This window comes from Tachysurus vachellii, chromosome 8 (assembly GCF_030014155.1).
Source record: "Tachysurus vachellii isolate PV-2020 chromosome 8, HZAU_Pvac_v1, whole genome shotgun sequence".
Taxonomy (NCBI): Eukaryota; Metazoa; Chordata; class Actinopteri; order Siluriformes; family Bagridae; genus Tachysurus; species Tachysurus vachellii.
The window spans coordinates 16,418,486-16,435,887 of NC_083467.1; the positions used below are offsets into that span (position 1 = coordinate 16,418,486).

The 17,402-nt window shown below is 38.1% G+C and overlaps 1 protein-coding gene across 1 annotated transcript in view; it reads left to right on the forward strand.

Moving 5' to 3' along the window:
* The window catches only part of agps (alkylglycerone phosphate synthase), a 35,109-nt gene extending 19,081 nt beyond the window's left edge, over positions 1-16,028 (forward strand). Inside the window, exons 12-20 of the mRNA XM_060876574.1 lie at positions 438-489; positions 3,200-3,276; positions 3,379-3,491; positions 5,325-5,394; positions 5,478-5,539; positions 6,566-6,655; positions 9,066-9,165; positions 9,380-9,437; positions 13,215-16,028. Coding sequence (XP_060732557.1) covers positions 438-489; positions 3,200-3,276; positions 3,379-3,491; positions 5,325-5,394; positions 5,478-5,539; positions 6,566-6,655; positions 9,066-9,165; positions 9,380-9,437; positions 13,215-13,336 — 744 coding nt within the window. The 3' untranslated portion in view covers positions 13,337-16,028. The remainder of the gene's footprint in view (positions 1-437; positions 490-3,199; positions 3,277-3,378; positions 3,492-5,324; positions 5,395-5,477; positions 5,540-6,565; positions 6,656-9,065; positions 9,166-9,379; positions 9,438-13,214) is intronic.
* Positions 16,029-17,402: the final 1,374 nt, after the last annotated feature.

Sequence of the window (17,402 nt, forward strand, 5' to 3'; positions counted from 1 at the left end):
CTGTGCAGCTCTGCTCATTATGAGAGCATAAATTAGCTCTGAGCACAGCAGACGATGAAGATATCGATCATGCTGTTTAGGATGTGTGAGTTACAGATCCTTTCCCAAACTTCTCTCCAGGGACTCCCAGTAGCCTGAAGCCGCTTTTCGGCATAACAGTGAAATAGGCCAGCTCTTAGCGCATCGTTTGGGCCATGCACAGCCTTGTTTTTCTGTCTTTATTGATTTATACATTTAAAAGGACAGATTTAATGACAAAAGAATTGTGAGCCTCTTTCTACAAATTTCCACCAATTGCAAACTAAGACAAAGGGGTTTAAGTGTCTCAAACAAATGTTTGAATGATTTTATGGTACTTGTTTAAAATTAGTTGGTAAAAAAATAACCACAAATCCAAAGACAGTGATGCTCAGTTTCTCTCTGTGTTTGTGTTTTAGAGATGCTCTCCAGCTTCTATTAGACTGATGGACAACGAGCAGTTTCAGTTTGGTATGTTTTTCCCCAGTCAGAAATGAATGATGAAATACCTACCTTTCAGACATCAAGGCTTATTAACTGTAAAATAAGGCTGGGTCATGTGACCAAATGATATGCAGTGTTTGATAAACAGCAACTCTGGAAAGCATTCACTGGTATGTTATTTTAATATTTGCAAAATTATTTAACATTGAAGTGGAGGATAAATTAAAAATATATATACAAACTTCAGCATAAATTTTATATCATCAGTCTGTTCAGTCAATTCCAATCCGTTTGTAGTTTTAAAACTACCGATGATGCTTAAGATATTTTAGAATATTTTATTGTGGTGTATTGTTGGTCATCACGTTGACCAACGCTGTATATAAAGTGCATGTTAGGGAATGGTTTGAAAATAAATAGCATAGGTAGGCATGTGTTGAAATGCACTTTATAATAACTTATTTTTATAGTACTAAATTTTTGTGGGCGTGTTATGTGTCAGTCCCCAGTTAAGTTCATGAATTTTGATTTATAAATCTTTATTATGGAAATTACTGTAACGCTGAGCTTTGCTGAGTTTAAAAATCATTGGATATATCAGGAATGAAAGTCATTGGAAATCACTGCTGCATCCAGCAGCCTTTCTGTATTAGCCTTTTCACTCGGTGCTTGACGAAGCCATTATTGATGTTTTGGATGCTGCAGCGGGAACCATTATTAATGAGGCTTTAGCTTCGGCTTGGCGTCCTGACTAAAATCAAAGGAAATGAAATAAAAACAAATCAGTTTTCACAGCAGGGAAGCAAAATCTGCTTTTGGCTTTAAAATCTATTGCAACATACTGTATCTGCAGTTTTGTTTGTTGTTGTGTCATTAGTCAAGAAACAAGGCGAAATAGAAGTGAATATGCAAGTGTGTGTGTGTGTGTGTGAGAGCTGTTGCTATGGTTCCAGTGGTAATTGGGAGGCTGAAGGAAGAATATTATCCCTACAGGACTGAATGTCCAAGCTGTCCAGCATTTATACCCACACACATACATATATACATACATATATATGTTCTGTGAATTAAAAGGATTATGTTATTAAGACAAACAGAAGACAATAAAGACCGTGATGCCCTGTTGTTTGGGACTTTAAATCTGATGTTGATGCACAGGTATAATCAGTAAACACCTTCACTGTTGACATCTTTATGTTTACCTTAATGATTCAAATGCTCAGTATATTTTGCCGAATCTGAATTGAGGCCCGTTATTTCACCGCATCTCCGTCTATGAAAACAAACTAGTGTTGTATGTGCAAGATGCTTTGTTTAATTGCCTGTAGCTGATGCATTCTGTGCTTTTTCGTGCATCAAGCAGTTTAATTTTGCATGATATAATTCATCTACAGAGGCCGCCTCAATTCGCTGTCTCGTCTAAAGTTAAATCGATCATTATCTTGCCAGCCGAGCAGCCGAACAAGCCGACACATGATCCAGGAACAATGAAAAATGGCCCTGGCAACAATTAAGCTTCCACCATATTGACATCTTAGAGTATTGTATGTGGATATATGAAGGAATTTACGGGGTTGGGAGATATCACAGAAAAACTTTCTCAGTCTCTAGGGACCTCATTAACTCTCCTCCAGGCTCACATTTTCACCAACGGTGCACTTCTCCGTCTCCGCCAAAGAGAGAGGGACTAGCAGCAGAGAGCAAGATTCAAACCCTCATTAATAAAGGCTTCACTTCTCCTAATTATGAGACCGTATAGAAACGGAGGAGAGCATACTTTTATTACTGAAATTACACTCAAATTTCATCTTTCTGTAATAAAGTGGAATTAAAGTCACATTATAAAGCCAGCCTTTGAGTAGACATTATTCTAACTTGGTGTTTAATTGTAGTTAAATGTTTTTTGATAAGCTACACCTCTCACCATTCAATATGACATGAGGGAAAATGATTGACTTTAAAAAATTTGGGGTTTTATGAAGATTTTGGAAAGAGTGTTTTGCCTTTTTTTAATTGCATACACATTTTTACAGGAAAAAACAGTTCTATGTAAGGTTTCTTGGATGTCAATATTTTGACAAAATCCTCTTAGTATCTACTCTTTCATATCCTGGCTGGTGAGTAATTGAGTAAGTTAAATTTCAAAAAGTCAGACTTAAAAGGTCAAAGGAGAGCAAGTGTTTGAGAGCTTCAAACACTTGGGGGGGATTGATGAAAGAAAAGGAAGGAACGTGGAATGTACAGAAGTGAAGTGACAAGTGAACTCCCTGTAGAATGTTTTTCCCCCTTGTCTGTGTGGGAGTATGAGAGATTGATAGGCTTCCCCTCGGCTGTGGCCGCTCACTTTTGTTTGTCCGTGGCGCTTTGTGCGTCCATTCCGAAATAAATCAGAGTATGTAAGGGAGACTTGCAGAGCAGCGTGGAAAGTATTTCCTCTCAGTCAGAAGCTGATATATGGCCCTCAGGCCTCGGAGTCTCCGCTGCTGTACTCTTGCTCACTCTGCCCCATTTGTTACGCTGCTATTGTTCAAACCACAGATCAATCTGGCCCTCTAAGCCTGCGCGGATGAAAGTGGGCCACAAATGGGTGTCGAAAATACGACCTTCATTTATCTCTTGCTTTTAATGAGTCAAAAGCTGATGTGAGAGGTGTTGGACTACTGGAATGAGATTTTATTATTATAGTGCTTGGCTGATGGTATGTTGATGATTTGTGGGTGTGTTTATGGCTTTCCAGGTCACGCTCTTAAACCTCAAGTGTCCTCCATCTTTACATCGTTTTTGGATGGGCTGAAAAAATTTTACATCACAAAGGTGAGCGACAAATGAGTGTTCTACATCTTTTACTATTCCTGTTGCTTTAGCCTTGTCATGGACCCTTGCAGTTAAACCCATTGTATTCGCCTTATTCAACAGTTTAAAGGCTTTGATCCCCATCACCTGTGTGTGGCCACGCTGCTGTTTGAAGGAGATCGAGAGAAGGTGTTGCAGCATGAGAAACAGGTTTATGACATTGCTGCCAAATTCGGGTAAGATATTATTAGCGCTTTTAGTCTGGGTCTCTGGGAGTGTTTTTTTTTGTAACCTTTGGCCCCTTTCAGTGCAAATGCCAAAAGTGAATTTTTGCAATTTCTGAGATCTCTCACTTCTGCTTCATACTTCAAACATATCATGCATATTATCTCAATAGGGCTGACTAAATAATTTTATCCATAACAAATATGTATAACCACAGAATATCATATTATTGATAAAAACAGTAACATTGCTAGCAGAACGACTTACAAAAATGATTACATTTTCTGGTCACACTAAGGACCAGTACAAACATTATGTCCTAGAGGGACACACATGAGTGAACACCTGAACATGAAAACACATTTAGATTTATTCCAACAAAAATATTGACTTCAGAAATTGACTTAATTGCATGTAATTCTAAACATATTGGTGCTCTGAGCTGCTAGTGCACACCTTGCTTTTAAAGTGGATGAGAGTTTTAAAGACCTGTTCTTATGAGAGTTAGTCATGCTGCTTGGGTTGGTTATCTGAATAACGTCTTCATTCTAACCAAACCTTATATACATGTGCACCAGGCATGGACCATCACTATAACTTTATGCTTCACATTTTTCTCCTTACATTATGATTACAAAAATCAGCGTCCCTCTTATGTCACTGATAGAGTGGTTAAGATTTCCAGACATATTTATCAAGTAATTTTGCTGGAGTAAGACTGTAGCAATAATGATCAAGTTCCATCTCTGTTAATCACGTATATGTGAATGCCTTCAGGATGTACAGATGGTCATGACACCAAGCTACTCTGTGCACCGCATCTCTTTAATGCAAGCTTTATGTTCTGACCTTTACTATAACCAGCTGAACTGCTAAAACCCCACAGATCACACTGGTGATAATTACATTACCCCACCTCGCCATTGTAAAACTAATCCAGTCCAAAGAGCACTTAGTTGTACAAGGACCGAGCTCCTGTTATAGCCTGGGGCATTAAATCAGAATCATAATGCATCGCAGTATTTTAGGTGTCATTGATGGTGCTTCTTTGATCCTTGCATACTATTACAGAAACTACATTAAAACCTACCTTACCATAACTACATATTACACTATTTCCTGCTGTGTTTGTCAGTGTATTAATAATGTGGATCTTTATAACAGTGCATGTACAGCATACAGATCCCCAGGGCTATAACGGTATAATCTCTATGATTCGTACATGGTTTTACAGCATAAGAAGAGCACACTTGCTTCCCTCAATCACAGCAGCCTGTGTCCTCTATTGTTCATCTCCAGTACTGCCTGCTGTTTCCATAGAGTCCATAGAGTAAATATTTAACCAGCACCGAACACTATGGGTCATCAAAGTCATAACCTTTAACCCTTATTTTGACCTTTCTAATTAATTTTGTCATATCTGTGCCAGACACAAGCTGTTGTCTTTACACATTCATCATGGCCTTTTCACTGGACGAGTGAGGGGTTTGATTGATACTTGGGGGGAAATTGATCCATGGATTCAGCCATAATGAGGTTTCTTTGATGGGTTTGGGTAGCAGATATCTAATTAAATGATGATTTTGACTGATATTGCTGAACAAAACTAGGACTTCTGGTTCTCTTGTGTGTGTGGTTGTGTAGTGTGTGTGTGTTTGTGTAGTGTGTCTGAAGTAAAAGTGCAGGTGTGAATGTGATATAAATTCTCAGAGGCAGTTAAGAAAAAAAGAAAAAAAGTCTTATGTTTGATTAGACTTAGCATTTTAATATTTTTTAACGCATTGTTGAGCAGACAAAAGGAACTGTCTGTGTGTATTTGAATGGTCTGTGTGTGTGGTTTGTAGGGGCCTGGCAGCAGGAGAAGATAACGGACAGAGAGGATACATGCTCACCTTTGTCATCGCTTACCTGCGGGTACGTTTGACTCATTCACTGCTTTAAATTGGTTGTAATGCAGAATGTGAGGTGTGTGTTGACAGATGTGTGTCTTCAAGTAGGATTTGGGGATGGATTATTATGTGATAGGCGAGTCGTTTGAGACGTCAGTGCCTTGGGACAGGTAAGATCTGCTTCTCCCTGCTCGCTGTCACATAACTGAATATTCTTCTGCCTGTGATGTTCATACCTCTGAATTGTTGTGCTTCCCTTTGTATCCTCAGATAGACTAATAAAATTGTAGAATAGTAATGATTTATAATCCTATTATGTGCTGGCATCCTTTTTGAGTCTGGCATCTCTTTCTCATGTCATTTCAGAGAGTTTTTTTTTTATTTACACTATTGCCCGTGGCTTGCTCATTAGACATCTAAATCATATTGGATTTCTCCAAAGCTGCTTGTGTCTATTGGTAAAAGTGTTAAAATTGGACTTAATTAAAAGCTAGGTTATATAAGAGACGTGGATACAAATACGGGCACCTTTTAAAGTCATAGCTCCAATGGTGCATACAGTTATATTTTTGTCTGGCTACTAAACTGACTTTTCTCCCTGATGTGCCTTAATTTCAACTTCAAATAACTAATAATAAAAAACAAAACTGTTTGATGTAGCACAATAAAAGTAGTATAAGAGTGACCGCTTAGCCTGCCTTAGCTAATGATTTTCAGTAGATAATGCATACAGACATGTCATTATGTGCTTGTGTGACATCAGTTGTTGATCTATCTCAAGTTTCTCATTATTTTGAAAATCAGCTCCAATGCTCTTGTAACAACCAAACCAACAAAACCCCACAGCTCTTCATTCACATTATGTTTGTGTTATATGGGAGTATATTTACATTTTATTCATAGCCAAGCAGTCATGTTACAGTGCAGAGATCAAGCACCGCTCTGGCAGCCGTGTGGCTCAGGGACGGTGAGTACATTCGTAAAAAAAAAATAATAATAATAATAAAAATACAGAGCACACTTCCAAATAAGGTTCTCATTGAAGAAGGCTAAGGAAAGGAGGAATGAGTGAACTTCTGCCATGGCCTTATACATAGCTTTATTTCCTAAAGTTTTACGTTACGTTTACGTTTTAAGTTCGCAGTTTTAAGTCGTGTATTTCCAAGTTACTAATGAGGTGTGTGTGTGTGTTGCAGAGTTTTGGACCTGTGCAGAAATGTAAAGGAGAGGATAGTGAGAGAGTGTAAAGAGAGAGGAGTGCAGTTTCCACCACTGTCTACATGCAGGTACAATTAACACATCCTCTCTGTCACCCAACTTATCCTACTCACCTACAGACCTACTCACTCACATCATCACCACTGAGGAAGACGATTGTTCAAGGTGTTTGTTTTTCCAATATGGAAATATGATGTACACTGCTTTTTGTGGAATAGATAGCTGTTTATTTTTAACTTTTATTTAAATTTCTATTTACCACCTCTGTACCATTCCTTAGTGGTTAAGATGTTGGATGACTGAGTACAACGTTGTGAGTTCAAATACCAGGACTATAAAGCTACCACTGCTGGGCCTCAGTGCAAGGCCCTTTAACACCTAACTGCCCAGTTACATAAATGATAAAATATAAGTCGCTCTGGAGGAAGGCATCTGCCAAATTAATCAAATCTGTAAATGTAAATATGTAGCATTTGTAAGTTTACCTCAGACAACATCATTCAACATGTTTGTAAAAGAAAACCCTTTGTTAAAGAAAAAGGTCTAAACTCAGTTGTAAAGAAATACATGATCTTGCATGACTTTAACCCGTTCAGGACTAAAATTACACTCTGGCAATAAAGGGCTTCATCTAAGCACAGGGTTATGCTGTATGATTTCACTGACACACACACTAATCTAACATCATAAAAGGATTCTTTGGTCACAAGTTGAGATCACGTGTGTCAGTTTAAAAGCATTGCAGCAAAAATCAGTCAAGAACAACATCCTGGCGTGTCCAAAATACTTCCTCAAAACCTCAGTGTGACCACTGCTATAGTGCTCATCTAAAAGCCTTCAATAAAGCAGGTTTAGTATTAGTTTCTTAGCAATGAAATCTGACCTGGAGAACGTACGTTAGTCTATTATAACTAGTCTGTTATTGAATTTGGCCAAGATTTTAATATGATCATCTCATACAGGAGCGTAATTGTAAACGATGACTATGATGACAGCGTCGCAAACTGGTTGTAGTAGTAAAGCTGTTCATATACTGTATACTACAGCAATACAGTAGAATTACTTACTTTTCTGTCTACTACTAAGCTTAAATGTCTATATAGATTTATAAATTGTATATATAGTTTTGTTTACTCTGTACTCAACATGAAATAGCCTTTTTGCTGACATAAGGCAATAAATAAAATAAAAAATTATGAAATCATTTAAATAATTAAAAGGCAATAAATGGAACCAGTCATTCCAGTTACTTTTGATTTCCATCAGTGATCAGACTCACATGACTGCATGAAGACACACAATCTCACATACATTGTGAAATAGGCACTTGTTTGACTGCTAGCTTGCAGTTTTGAAAGACTTTGAACCCAGCTCTGTTCACCTTCACAATGACCCTGCCAAACAGAGAGAACTAAGAGGAGAGCTGGGAATAGGAATGAGAGACATAAAGAAAGGATAGAGAGAAACCAAGAGAGAATGAAGGAGGGGGCAAAGGAGAGATTAGGTTTGAAACTTGATTATGCCTCAGCCATTCATTTCCTGTCGGTTGTTGTGCAGCTGTGTGTGACGTGATTGATGTGGCCGTTTAACCTCTGGAAAGGGCAGTGCCCCAACTGACAACACACACCACACACGCGCACGCGCACACACACACACACACACACACACACACACACACACACTGTTCCATAACACCTTTGAACATGAAGCATGTAGCACATTTATCGAACAGAGAGAAGATGAGAATCACTTTCAGTTCTATATTCAAATCTGAATGACCAAAGTGCACCTTAATATAGATCCTAAAACACAGTCTATCATCACTAACTCTGCAAGCATTCATCAAAAACCACAATCAAAAGAGTGGAAATAGAATTAGCAGTACATAGAGTGTGCAGATCAATGATGATCACATTAACAGGTTATTCTTTAATAGTCTGATATAAACTTTGTGTCTGCCTTCTGCAGTCCAGATGGCCGCAAGGTGGGAGGCCGATTCTGTATCGCTGGACCGATAGTGCTGTGTTAATGTGTCTGATGGGTATTTAATATCAGCTGAATAGGATGAAATTGAAAGTGACAAGGACCACCCCAAAACACGCACACAGCTGCTTGATGAATCAGAAAGGATCCTGTGACACATTTTAAAATGATAAAATGCTCCAGTAATGCTATTTCACTTACACAGGAGTGTGACGCTACTATTTAGCATTGTACATTTATTGTGTACTTATTAAATTGTTGAGGTTCTCAAAAACAACAAAATGCCATTATTCATATAGAATCGTTTTAAAAAAGCATGTTTTTAATTTATATTGAACAACTCAATATTATTGACCTTTTCTTTCTTTTGAATATTTCTCTTGTTTCTTTTTCTCTTTTTTTTCTATCCTTTTTATGTCCTTTATCTGTTATTTTACTTTCTTTCTTTTTCCTGATTCCTTTTTTCATATTTTCACTCTTCTTTCTCACCCTCAGAGTAACACAGACCTATGATGCTGGTGCCTGTGTGTATTTCTACTTTGCCTTCAACTATAGAGGTCTCAGTGATCCAATACATGTCTATGAGCAAGTGGAGGTAATAAGACAGCAACGGACATATTCTACATTATTATTCATTATGCTTTTTTACACTTTTTTTGTTAGAAAATATGCTGTACAGTCCTTTAAACAGAATATGTACCCTGTTTAGACTAGCTTGTCTGAATAGTCCTTGGTGGCAGGATGGAAAACTTTGCTCCACTGGTCCAGAACAGAAATGAGCCGTGAACTTTTATGTCTCTTTTGTGCAGCACGCAGCCAGAGAGGAGATTCTAGCCAATGGGGGAAGCCTGAGTCACCACCACGGAGGTAATATTTCCACACATCCTTATCCTCTTATACTCACTTAATCTCTCTGAGCCTTGTACTGTGTTCAGCTACCAAACAGATCAAGCAGTCTAGTGCAGAAGTGTAAGGTTAAGGATGCTAACCTGAAAATATGATGTAATATGATTAATGAAAGCAGAATGAATGCTCGAGATCATTAGATTTCAATTTTAGTTCAGTCGATTTTAATATTTCACAAGTGAGATGCATGTTAAAATTTCAGTGAACATTTCTGCTGTTTGCTGAGACCAAAACTGAAAGGAAACAAACATTGGGCTTCCTCAGACTCATAAAGCTCTGTGATGTAGCTGAAACTGTGGCTTTATCTATATTACTATCTACCTTCTGTTAGCCATACATCACTAAACACATTAATCACAACCATCACACACACATACACAACACATGCGCACTCAGCCTGCCGCCCTGATAACAAACTCGTGTCTCCCCATGGCCATTCGGGGGAAAGGGGTGGTGGGTAGCGGGCGTTTGGGTGACAAATAAAAATATGGCTAATAAAAAGCTTCTGGTGATGTTGGGGAAATGAAAGTCTGACCCACAGAGGAGAAGAGGATGATAGGGCATGAAACTGCTGAAACAGGGAAAGGAGCTCTAAAAGAAAAAAGGAGAATTTAGGTGTTTGTGTGTGTTTGTATGTGTGTGTGGTTGGGCATGTGAACTGTTCTGTGTAATTGTGATTAATAGCAGTAGCACAGTGCTATCTGGCTGCCGACAGCCTGCTTTGTCTGCCCACAATCACAGCATGACAAATGGTGTGTGTGTGAGAGAGAGAGAAAGAGAGAGATGGAGGCAAAGAAAACAGATGTAGTCTGGACCACCGAGGTGGGAGGGCACAGAGTGGAAATGCACACATTACCAACCTGTGTTTACCGCAGGTCAGACCAATGAATACAGAGACGCTCATATTTGTAAACAGCATTCGATGCATTCACACCCATAAGCACCCTGAGACACTCTCATCCTTACTCTCACACACACCGCCTGGCTTAGGAATATTGGGGATACAGTAAGTAGGTAGTGTAGGTCATGTGACACTTTTTTTCTCTTTTCACCCAGTTGTTTTTGTTTTTTTATATACCTCTACTGACTTTGGTGGACCAACCCAATGTAGGGTGTAACATTCAAAAGTATTTTTCTTACTTAGAGTTTAAGTCTTGTCAGGGTTTTAGACCCCTTACTATTTTGACGTTACATATGTTAACCAACTTCAACCTAAATGATATAATTATGATATAATGATATAATAAATGACTAATTTCTACCGTCAGTTGATCATTTTTTCCACAAATGTATAAATGTAATGTAATGTAATGGTGTCATTGAGGAAATGCCACTGTGCTTAGCCACAGATGTACACAGATTTTAGATGGAATGAAAAGAGTTTGTTTTAATTGGACATTATAGCAGCATGCCTAACCACACTTCATAAAATATTTATTCCATTCAATCCTTGTATGCAGTAGCATCTTTGTCAGGTTTCTGCCTGCACCAATGTCCAAAATGGCACAACAGTCCCCATTTCCTACAATTTACAAAGTACATTTCAGGAATTTTGAATTATGAGACTACATTATTTGTAATTAAACTAGCTTATTACAGTGCATTGTTGGAGTTCAGAAGTGCAGAACATTATGCTTTTGTGCACTATATAATGAAAGGGGTGTGGTTTCAGTGAATTGATTTTGTTTGGTAAACTCCCGCTACAGCGATGCTGGTCTGTTATGGTTTAAATGGGGCCCTCAGACATTTAGCTTGATATTTTCTTTTATTATCAAAAATTGAGATGAAATTTCAATCTACTAGAGAAATGTGCAAATAACACCACACATCAATTTTTTTTTTCTTACATGCACACACTGAGTTTCGAGCTCTTACTGAGCATGTTGTGATTTTTCAGCCTGAGGGAATGCATTCTCTGTTCAGTGCCCCTCTCTCTCTCTTTCTCTCGCTCGCTCTCTCTCTCCCTCTCTCTCTCTCTCTCTCTGACTGTGCAGTTTTGTTTGTCCCAGCTGCGCGGTCATAGCTGTGTGAGATAGATAGTGACGAGAGAATGGGGAGAAATTGACATGATAGATGTGTAAATTATCTCTGTGATGGAGGCAATGATGCAGCCCCACCACCTTCTGTTTCTCCTACTCTCCCTGAGGAATGCGGGATAGTGACGATAAGTGGAGAAAGGCAAGGGGGGGGGTCTGAGAGAGATGGACTGAGCAAGAGAGGAAGTTGTAGATAAACCAGGTTACTTTGTTTCTTGTTGGAAGCCCCTGATTGGTTGGCATGGACAGCAGGCTGTACTATTGTACAGGGCGCCTTTATTCATTTGCATGTGTATGAGAGTCTGGATCGTAGTGTCACCATTCACATTGTCCTCAACTGCTCCTCTTCCAAATATTAGCCTACATCTAATCATGAAATCGCGTGTGTGTGTGTGTGTGTGTGTGTGTGTGTGTGTGTGTGTGTGTGTGTGTGTGTGTGTGCGCACGCGTGTGTGTGCACAAACTGTAGCACTGGTGGGAAATGATATCACAAAACACTAACCCAGAATAATTAGTGTGGTCAGTTAATACTGCTTTAATGCATGTTGTACATTGCTGAATGTGCAACAGCTACAAATTAAAATAAACTGAAATGAAATAAAATACACTATAGATAGTCAAGTTTTACTTCAGTGTGGATGACCGCCACTGATAGGAGAGCATCTGTGGGTCGTTGTTGCAGGATGTTACTCAATGTAAAAAACAACTTCCTCTGAAGTTTAGACCCAGAATAGCCATATAATTTGTTAGTATGTTTTTAAATGAAAACATTTAAAGCAAGTCTATATAAATACTTATTTGTATATGCTGTATATTTATATACTATACAAAATATGGCATATAATACTATATAATATTAATAAGGTCAGAATATAACTCAATTTCAAATGGAAATTTTTATTGGAAATTAAAAAAAAAATGCCGAAAGATGTAACAGCGATGTCAGAATAAAAATAGAATAAAATAGACATATTGACAGATTGAAAATGTACGTGGGGTCTTTTTTTATGATTGTACATCATAAAATATTATTAATTGTAGTTCGTCTATCTTTAAGCCTCATACGGTGCTATATATTTCTATGTAATAATGTGATTAAAAGCTGGATTCAGTCTAAGTTCTTGGAACACCGGGATCAGGGAGGAAACAGCATTGTTGTAGGGCCCTGCATGGGTCAGGATGTGTGCCAGATGACCTTCACAAAACAACTGTTGTCATTGCAGCAATGTGAAGAGAGAAAGTTAGGCAGAGAAGGACTTGTGGGGAGGAAAAAGAAAAAAATTATACTGATAGGAGGAATGAAAATGAGGGAGAAACTGACAGGCTTCACGGAAGCAGACCGACACGAGGAGACGTGGAGAAGAGAGAAATGGAGTGAGGGAGGTAGGCAGAGCGTAGCAAGCTCCCCTCCATAGGGAACACCGGCAGCTTAATGAGTTTGATAGTCTGCTGCTCTCCATAAATCACACCATGCAAAACATCTCCCAGTGTTTCAGGAGTGTTCCACCAGCGTTCCAGCCCCCCATAAACACATCCATCACCCCCTGCTTACTCTCTCACTCACACAAGATTGATGTGCTCACAACCGTCTGCCACATGCAGCCTGACTCTCTCTCTCTCTCTCTCTCTCTCTCTCTCTCTCTCTCTCTCTCTCTCTCTCTCTCTCTCTCTCTCTCTCTCTCTCTCTCTCTCTTTCTTTCAGTGGGCAAGCTGCGGAAGGAGTGGATGAGGGAGACTATCTCCAGCGTGGGTCTGGGCATGCTCAAGTCAGTAAAGGACTACGTGGACCCCAACAACATATTTGGCAGCAGAAACCTCCTGTAACACCACTTCTGTTTTTTGTTTTTTTTCCCCCTTCGTCGCACATAACCCCATTGGAATTAAGGCATAATACGTGCTAATTTTTTATGTATGCAAAACAAGCAGTGATTTCTGTTTTTGCTTAATCACTTTGGTTCAGCTTTTGATCGGTATCTAATTCTGTTTAAGTACCTTACAAATCTCGGCACAAGACTAAACACTTCCCACCCTCTCTGTCCCCTCCCACCGCCTCTCCCGCCCCTTCTTCACGTTTCATTTATACTGCTGTGAGAAAGGTGAAAGTTCAGACATGACGTCTGACGAATCCGATTCTTTTATTGCATTTTTTTCCAGCTTCACAAATCCATCGACTGCCAATGAGAAGTTGCCTTTTACAGAAAGTTAGGTCAAGGAAATTGACTATGAAACACTGATTATATAAAAATGATGTTTGTTTACTCTCTTCCCAGTTGAACTCATTTTTCATCTCTTGCTGATCTTGCCAACTTTGGCTTGATCTAACTTTTGATATATTAAATGAACGGATGTGTAGTTTGTGTGTGACACTACTTTAGTGTTGACTGCGTTGTGCTTTTAAAAGCAGTGTGCCTTCTTTTTCTGTCTCTGTGTGGGTGTTGGCCTTGCCCTCCTTTACTTCACTCCTTTTTTTTTTTCCTTTAAAAAAAAAAGAGTGACTCCATTTAAACGTCAGCTGTTTCTTCACACAGCTCCTTTGTATATCTGCAGTTCCATACATCTTCCTCTTGCCTTTTCTAACAGTCTGTTCCAACTTTTTGCCAGGGTCTTCGTGTGTACACTTGGATGTTTTATCTACAGTCCCTTGAGAAATTTTGAAATGTTTGTATAGGTGTGCCTGTTCAGTGTAAATTGTAGGAATCATGTCCGTTCATAGGAGTTCCACCTTTCTCCTGCGTAACTTGCTCTAGCATGGTGACTGCATCAAAGGTCCTGATTCTTTCCTCTGTGCAGTAAATTTGATCATGGAGTCCTTTGAGAGAACAGTTTGCTTTGTTAGTGTTTAATAATGAAGTTGTGAGACCCCTGTCCTCCTACCAAAGACATTCAGCCTTTCAATTCTTTGGCTATATGCATTCATACACCTGTAAATTATGAATATATGTCCTATATCACATGCATATATTTGTTTATAAATGACCATCTAAGAGTCACCCTGACTATTTGTAATTTTTACGTCTTGTTTTCAACACAACATATGCAAAAAAGTAAGAGATGATCTGTAAATATTAGGATTAGGGATTCAGGATTAGTACTAGTTTCATGTTTGTCCAAGCTCACAAAGAAGCCTCGCTATGGATGATAAGTAGATACTTGATTTTCAGCTCCTGTGTGAAAAGGTGTCTGTCTGTTTGTCTGAAAGCATCAAGTCCTCCTAATGTCTGTAAGTTCCACATCTTGTGTTCGTGTTACTTATGAATTACCTATGATTTGCTTTCTCAATCAAAATCGATTTATGCACTGATTTGGCTTTTGCTCTTTATTTTTCTCAATCTTAAAGGAAAACTCCAAGTGTTTTTTCAACCTCATGTCTGTCCATTAACTGTGTGGCATATGTGCAGTTACTACAAACAAGTATTTCAACACACTTGTATAGAGAACAGAATGAAAAGACTCTAATTCAAAACTCACTTTCTGAAGTCTAAGGGCAGGTGTTTAAATGATTGTCCACCCATAAACTTCAATAAATTGTACAATCTACAATTTATAGGTGACATTTGTACCTTAGAAACTATAGTCTTTTCTCTGGAACAGTAATTCAACAGATTCTGAGTTTAATATTAAAAAACCTGATTGAACATTTTAATTGTAAATAAATCAAATGTATTTTGTTTTATTATGTAGTGATGCATTCTTCCACTTGTTCCATGCCCAGAAAAGAATTTTCTGATACTTGATACTGATCCAGTACAGTGTTTAGTACCTGAACAGCAACAAATACTTCAGTGGATTCGATTTGAAAAATGCTCACTTCAGAGTTATGAGCTCAGTATCAGTCCATCTCTGTACATTTTTTGCCCTTAGATGTCTAATATGAGTGAGATTTGAGTAATGAGATCTTCAGGTCTGTTATCAATGCAGGGAAAATTTTCTGACTTGTCAGTGGTTGTCACATGTACATTAGAAATATGGAAGATAGAAAATTAGACTGAAAAATAAATGCTTGAGTATTCCTTTAAGGTGAACCTAAGCCTTCCTAGTATATTGCTGTATGGTGCTAGAGTAAAATGCAAAGTTACTGATGTCAAATTCCTCATTTTAATTTTTTGTATAATCTCTGCCTTTCTACCATTCTGTTGGTCCAACCAACCCTCTTGTGATGATTTCTATGCATCATTTTCCCATATAGATGATAACGATACTATTTTCAACATCTGAGTGCTTAGTCTGTCACACACTGCTTTGTGAATCATGTTTAATGGAAGCTGCTGTAAATACTTACTGAAACCAGTCTGGCTTCTCTCTGTGAAATATGGAATGAAGGAAATGTTGGGGCTTTTTTTTTTTGTCCCCCGTGAACATTTTCTGAACATTCTTAGCAGCCTGTTCCTGCCATTTCACAACCTATAAATGTCATGGATGCTCCTTTTGTCATTCTCTAGTTTCCTTGGTAACATGTTTAACCTTGGCATCCTTTTTGTCAGTGCTGTTTGTGCAATAAATTAACATCTAAAACGTGTTTTATTATTTTGAGTTTTATTTTGAGGTTTCAATGAAAGAAGAAACATGCATGTAGCCAACATTATATATTTTGTCCTTGTTATATAAATGGGGAAGTGTAAAGTGTAACAGCTACATGAGTTTAAGAAGTGTTCAAGCACTTTGTCGTCCCTTTTGTATGTTGCATAATTTAAAAAACATCACGCGCGTTTTTAAGAAGGACTAGTTTATCACTCTCAGGTCTGTCTCGCCCTGTAGTATTTAGATTATGAGAGTTTAAACCCCTTCCTGCATTACGGAGCTTCTGAAATGTTTTAATGAAGGTTTATGCAACTGCATTTTTAAAATCTTTTAAATTCTACACATATAACAAAGCATTTGGACATTTACTGTGCATCATCTTCATTTCCAAAAATCCTTTTCAAAAAGTCTTTCATATATTCAGTACATAAGACTATTGGCCTGTTCTGCTTTGTAGTAAAAGATTTTGTCCACATGGGGGCAGTGTAGAGATTTTCACAAGACAAAACACACTGTTTAGTAGCAGCACGTTTATTTGAATCAAACAGTACACATTTCCAAATAACATGCTTTAAAGACACCTCAGTTTTTACTGTCCCTTAAAAAGAAACAAAAATCTGAAATGTGAATGTGATGAGAATTTACCAATAAAATTTAATAATAATAATAATAATACCCCCCAAAACAGGCCATGTGAATAAAAGAAATAGAATTACAGAATTTACACTAATTTCCCCACTATGGTGCAATAATATTATTCATGCACGCACATTAAAACGATGTAAATCTCAGTGAAAGAGGTCATTAATTTGTCACTTCAGTCCCTAAATCTAGAGCAGTTATTTCCTCATGCAGTTAAATTCGTCCCATTGTCAGCATGTTATTTCTGTTGATTTTCCAAGAGCAGGAAGATCCATGCCACAAAGAGCACTGCAATGCCTCAGTCTACACTTTCACAATGCCACGACACGACTGTGACCAGATATCACAGGAAAACAGCTACAGCATAAACATCTCAGAGCAGTTACATTCAGAAATGAGGAAATTAATGGTTGTAAATTTAAATAACTTTGAAACATCTTCAGGGTTTATGAATGTGTGACTGAAGGAGGCTCTTTTTCACTGGTGTTTCTATAGTGCTGTAAATCAGTCTTATGATTACTATGAATTCTTTTGTGCATATTCACATGTATAGTTTTGGAGTCATCCAGACGAATTGACTGTGAAAACCACAAACCAGTATAAAGTCATGTTAAGTCAGTCGTGATCAGCTCGTTGGATGTCTAGCTGTGTTGGTGAATAACAGTCTGATAGGTGATTAAACACAGCTGCAGCTGATGTGGAATGACATTACATGCACATCAGTATCAGT